At 37.7% G+C, this 6,618-nt stretch overlaps 1 protein-coding gene across 2 annotated transcripts in view; it reads right to left on the bottom strand.

The window, feature by feature from the left end:
* Positions 1-3,932: 3,932 nt before the first annotated feature.
* The window catches only part of LOC128238773 (single-minded homolog 2-like), a 33,112-nt gene continuing 30,426 nt past the window's right edge, over positions 3,933-6,618 (bottom strand). For both annotated transcript variants that reach the window (XM_052955013.1, XM_052955015.1), the window contains exons 9-10: positions 5,924-6,071; positions 3,933-5,609 (exon numbers count right to left, since the gene is read on the bottom strand). In XM_052955013.1, coding sequence (XP_052810973.1) covers positions 4,493-5,609; positions 5,924-6,071 — 1,265 coding nt within the window. In that variant the 3' untranslated portion in view covers positions 3,933-4,492. The remainder of the gene's footprint in view (positions 5,610-5,923; positions 6,072-6,618) is intronic.

Here is a 6,618-nt window from a genome sequence, read left to right as displayed (position 1 = left end):
ATACCACAGCTAAGTCAGAGCAAGATGCAGAACATTAACAGTGAAGTATAAAATGGAAGGCCGTAGCATGACAAAACTTGGTAATACAGCCTGTCGCAAGCTCTCACACATGTGGATCAAAAGACCTGAACAGTCGTCATGTAACCCTCATTAATTTAAATATGACTTGTATTTCAATATTGTAGTTAGTCGGTGAAGCCCCCATTGCTGTTGTATGCTAAGGGAGCACCTTAAACATATTACTTTCATAAAGTATTCGTAACTCGCCAAGTCCTGCATTTGTTACAAATGCTGGAATTGCTTCCCTTAGCTGGATCGTCAGCATTGTAAAATCTTGGCGAAGCGGAGAACATCTTAGTCATAAAAGATTTTTCATCAGATGTTTTAAATACCGGTAACATAGAATATAACGTGTTTTAAAAAGACAATGAACCAAATGTCTGTTTAGTTGTTAAACTGTGTTTCTTAATGAGTCAAATATACGATAATGTAGGTTATAAACTAAACTACGTACATCCGTATTTGGGAACTGCTCTTCCAACCGTATACCTTAACAGTACATTTAAGCAATATTTCTTGCCTTTTCAATACGAAATCACTACATAAACATGTATGGTGCTTTACACTGAATTCAAATGATGTCCTCGACAGACATGTTCCATGTTTACCCGCCCGGCGCGTCAATTTCATCTGTTCAAGACTTCACTTTACCACACACATTTTCAAACCTTATTGTCCCTCCTCATCATTATTGGCAATGTTAGTTTCATTGATTCACCAATTCCAATTAATGAAGACATATGTTTTAGACCCTAGAGTTAATATTTGTACAGAAGAACCGATATAATACTGGGAAAGCTCACACCTCGCCACGGGACGGTATAGGGGAAAACAAGTGTTTGCATTGAGGGGAGATCGCGCTCCAATGTTTACTCTTCCATATTGTGTAATTAACTCGACGTCGGATCATTTTCATTATGGGTTTTAAAATAATGACTGCCAACATTGGGCAATGGGCACTGAACTGATGCGCTCAAAAACCGCTTGGAATAATAAAGATAAACATAGTGGAGACGAGGTCACGGGCATGTTCTCTATCTTGATTGTTATCATGTAGGTACAGTGTGATGATTGTGATAGGGAACGCGGCGTTGACGTTATAGGTGGTGGTAATAATGATGAAGATGATGGTGTTGTTGTTGGTGGTGATTATGATGATGATGATGGTGGTGGTGGTGGTAGTGATGATGATGATTATGATCATGATGTTGATTGTGGTGGTGGTGATGATCATAATGATAATGAAGACGATGATGATCGTTGCGGGGGAGAAGTTATCTTTATTACCAATTATAATCTATATATAGGGCGTTTTTGATGGATTGATATTCATGAAACCCAAGCCCTCTCTCCTCCCCTGCGCATTAGCCTCGTGTTGACTTCAGGTCTTGTATTTCACCGCTGGCGGAAATCTTCTCTCTTCAAATATTGACATAGATGACACATAAAATACAAATGGGTGTCGAACTTCGTCTGTCTACAATTCTTCAATCAAGAATGTTGTAGGTGAAATGTTAAAAACTGAATCGTCAAAACAGACTAGATCGTTAAAATAACACCTACAATTGTGTCAGTTTGCACAATGTACTTATTACGTTTACGTAATTGACGCTGACGTCGTTCAGTGTGACCTTGATATTTACAGAGTTTATGTAACAATTTGATAGTATACGTATAACAGTGAAATACAGAGACAGAATTTTTCAGTTATCAAATAAATTTCAAAACAAATCCGTTTCTCAGGTAGTAAATCATGATAGAACTCCACGATAGTCCCTATCTGGTAGAGGGTAGAAGGCCTTTCCACACAGGTCTGTTTCATCAAGAGTTCGTCCATCAACCCCAGGCACGCATCGCCTATTTTCCGGTGAGAGATGATAATTAATTCGAGCCGTCAGAAGACATGTTTGTTTGGAATTCTCGACTTATCTCGCGGAGTTCGAGACTTTGAAACAAACATGGCGAGATCGGAGATGTTCGGGTAGTCGGTCAACGCCTTGGTCAGGGTTAATGACATATGTTGGGCTATCGTTAGCATTAACATTTTTTCAGTGTATTGAAGAGCTTGAAATGTTTTGAGCTGTTCCCACTCAACCAAACTATCGTACTAAAAATGTTATTAAATAGATACTGTTTTGTGCGTATTTTTTAGACAATATTAAAGCTGCACTCTCACAGATTAAACGTTTTGACAACTTTTTTTGTCATGGAACAAGCCAATTTTTGCGAAAATCCATGGAAACCAGTTATATAAGACTGCTGATAAAAACTAGATCGCAGACTTTTATATTTAAGTTAATAAATTTATGTATTATGCATTCTTTCTCTACCCGTTAGTAACGGTTCAGCCATAAAACATTAATTTTAGAACAGAAATATGAAAATCTGTAATCTGATCTTTTGTCAGCAATCTTTTATCATTGGTTTGCAGATATTTATGCAAAAATTTGCTCTTTCCAATACAAAAACAGTTGTAAAATGGAATATATGTGAGAGTGCAGCTTTAAACCAAACATCTTTTATTATTTCGGAAAACGGCTTTTTAAATCGAGTAAGTAAATACTAAATAGTCATGATATTCGTTTCAACTGTAAATCTCCACGCAGCTTTTTTATGGAAATCTTACAAATCTTCAGAATATTGTCGCAGCAGGTTTTGTGTATCCAATTGAATAAATGTCGTTGAAGACATCAAACTACAGTGATTCCTAGAGATAAAATATCAATTTTCCGGCAAACGACAAATCCCGATCAAAGGACAAGAAAATGACATGAACTCCACTCCCGCTCTGCATAATTAACTGCAGTGTTACAGTCGGAGTTAAGTGAGCGGTTTTCTCTGTTTTAGCGACAATCAATTTTCCGCCTGGTTAACCGGATAAGGATGCAGGGCCGTCAAACGTCCTGATGACGCCGATGTCTGTATGTTTGCTCAAGGTTAACCAGACGCTTATCGGATCTATGGGCATCAAGCTGATAGATTTATCACAGTATTACAGACTTCCATCGCGTTCAAGCTGTTCTGAGAATTTGAAACAAGATTTATTCCATTCTGTACAGTTTTCATCAAAACAGGGATATACCTTAAAATCTCCGACAGTGATACAAAAAGCTCAGATCAATTTAAATTCACAGTGTTTTACTGAACTTGTTATTTTTGTTTAGAAAAAAAACACACATTCGTTATTCATCTATTCCAACATTTTCTTCAAAATATAATTTCATCAGTAACACCAAATGGAGTTTTAATAAACAAACAACCAACTGTCCAGTTGGAATGACCACGTGACTCACATGCTTATAAAAAATAATTAAAACAAACCAAATATGCTTTTCAAATGACCAGACATATTCAAAAGGCATTTTGACTAGTAAAATCCTTCGATGGTATTAATTAGACGCGGCGCACGTGCGATTATTATTTTGACGTCACGGTCGACTGACAACGGCACGTGACATGTGATTTTCGTCACATTAACTGACAAAGAAACAAAACTGACACAGTCAAGTGGATAATGTGACATTGTGGAACTCCTGACAATCATTTGAGGAGTATTAACAGCTGATGACTGTTTAATTTAAACGTTCACTCTGTCATATTATATTTATGAATGTCATTCATTCATACGTTCGTTTGTTCGTTCGTTCGTTCGGTCGGTCGGTCTTTCTTTCGTTCGTACATTCATTCATTCATTCATTCATTCATTCATTCATTCATTTTCGTTCGTTCGTTCGTTCGTTCGTTCGTTCATTCATTCATTCATGCATTCATTCATTCATTCATTCATTCATTCATTCATTCATTCATTCATTCATTCATTCATTCATAAATTCATAAATTTATTTTAATATAGCAAATCAAGGCGTATAAACTGGAATTTTAAACTTTTATTTCTCTGTAACAAGATCAATATAGCATAAACAATAAACTCCAGCTGACATTAACATGAATCTTAGAAATAGCACCACTGAATAAATACTTTACCATACATACATAGGGTTGAAAGATTTGGGGTAATCAAACATACTTTCTGTTTAATGTTACATATTCCTCGAATCTATTTTTATCAACCGCATGCACAGGCGCAACAGGGACTCTTTCTTAAACGACATCATTGAAAAAAGTATGTATAAATATAACGATTTATGGTAAGCTTGCGCATTTTACAACTACTCGAAATGTGTTTGGGGTGCCCTTTCACCGTCGCTGTCATTTCTATGGAAACACTTTTGTCACAGATATGTAACTATTGCTATCTTTAGATACTGAAGCACGTATGTCAACTGTTTTCGACTAGGTATTTTATAAATCAGACTAAATGATTCCTGAAAAAAACGTAGTTCATTTACGATTACTACACGTACAAAAGCCTTTTGTATTCATGCACGATTTAACATTATTCTAATTTCGGATCTTGTGTATTTTAGAACTATCAATGAACAAATCCATTGGCCATCTGATATTGCTGTGCATCCACAATGACACTAGTGTAGCCAGCCTGAGGCATGCCGTACGGCTTACTTGGTAGGCCCTGGGTCGGGTAAACTGTTCCGGTATTGTAGGACTCATATCCGTAACCATTTCGTAAACACTGCATAATAGGATCCTCAGTCAATGCTTTGGTGTTGATTTGTTTCAAACCATCATACAATTTGTCAGGTGAATCCTCATTGAAGAAATTTAAGCTTGGACTATTTTCTTGCTCGGGAGAATATTTAACAACTTCCGCGTGCGCATGCGCAGACCGCGGTGACTTAGACATATTTGACTTGTTGAAATCACAGCTATACCTCGGGGACGGAGGGAAAGTTTGATTCACATTTGGCATTCTCATTATCACTGATTGTTGAACAGGCTCATTTGGCACATTTGAATGGTCACTACCTAGTTTTGGGCAGTGGTTGTTTTCAATTTTATTTACATCTAGGTCATCGGAAATGACGTCAACATCTGACGCGGAAGAATCTGACCTATTACCTGACATTAAGGCTTCGCCTCGACTACTGCTTCTTGAACAACTCGCAGGGTTCCTAATTTCTCGGGACAGTGGCGTGAGCTGTATTGTTTCATCCAGCTTTGGCTCTTCGCCTCTTAGTGTGTGCAAATGAATGAAGTCAGTGTTATTGTCACGTGTAGAAAACCTCTCATCACAAACTGGCTGTCTGTATTGCCCACTGTCAAAGTGACTTTGATGTGGTGCGTAGCTGTAAGCACAGTCTTTGAACGCGTGAGATCCAGTGTTTGAATACGGTGCGTATAACGCACTGTACCGCTCCAGTGCGTCATGCGCGCTGAGAAGCCCTGGCGAGTACGGTATACCCTGAAACCCGTGTATGGGACTTCCGATGTCAAGGTCACTTTTAAATCCATTTTCATAGTCGGGTGCGAAGTCTCTGGAATCACTAAGGGCTGGATATGGTGATTGTCTGTGTTTGGACTTGGGTGTCCGAGATTTACCAAGTTTGTGTCTGTCCTGAAGAGCAAATTCGGGAACATCTTTGTGCGGCGTCTGGTCAACATGTGTCCGCAACTGGGCGGCCTCAACGTCACTAAAACATAGATTAGAGACGTTTTATATTATTATATATATTTACATATTTTTATTTCGAACTTGAAGATACGACAAACATTTAATAAGGCATATATGCTTGTTTCAGGTTTCATGACCAACAAAGAGGGCAGGTTGGTCGGATTTATTTCCTATTAGCCTACTTGTTTCTCGAGATTATATTATTGCAAAGGTCTAAAGTCTGGGCAAAAAAATAAGGGTAGGTCGGGAAACCTGAAACAAACATTTTTAACGCCTAACAGAAACAACCTACACGAATCCCTTTTACTGTAATCACATTCCCCCCGAACCTACCTGAGAACGTAGTTTACGCTGACGATGCAATGAGGCCGGGATGAGCGACTGTTGTGGACAATGGTGGCGTAGCTCTGCACCCAAACCCAGCCACCGTCCTTACACATGAACCGGTAGTAGCGCGTCGTCACCTGACCCTTCATCAATACTGCAAAGAAAAATACTTGTGTGACCCTGACCTTTATTTCATTGTCAACATTTGTGTGTGTAATTTGCCCATCTTCTCTATACAACTTAAAACTTTAAAATCGCCATATTTAGATTATCTATACACACTACTTGCTTAGTGGTTATGTAGTCATGACCATGACACTCTCACAGATTGAGCGTGTTGACAAAAATTTTATTTTTTGTCTTGGAACGAGCCATTTTTGCGAAAATCCATGGAAACCAGTTAGATAAAGACTGCTGACAAATAATTAGATCGCAGATTTTTTATATTTAAGTTCGAAAATTGATGTTTTATGCATTTTTCTTAAACCGTTAACCGTTAGTAACGGTTTAAGCCATAATATATTAATTTTCGAACGGAAATATGAAAATCCACGATCTGATTTTTTTTTAGCAATCTTATATCATTGGTTTGCAGATATTTACGCAAAAAAATGCTCTTTCCAAAACAAAAAATAAAAAAAGTTAGAAAAATGGTAAATCTGTGAGACTGCAGCTTTAAACAGACTGAGGGTCAATATATT

The sequence above is a fragment of the Mya arenaria genome, chromosome 6, assembly GCF_026914265.1.
Source record: "Mya arenaria isolate MELC-2E11 chromosome 6, ASM2691426v1".
In the NCBI taxonomy this organism is placed as follows: domain Eukaryota; kingdom Metazoa; phylum Mollusca; class Bivalvia; order Myida; family Myidae; genus Mya; species Mya arenaria.
Note: the sequence above shows the minus strand (reverse complement) of the source record. Positions and strands in the feature narration are given on the sequence as shown.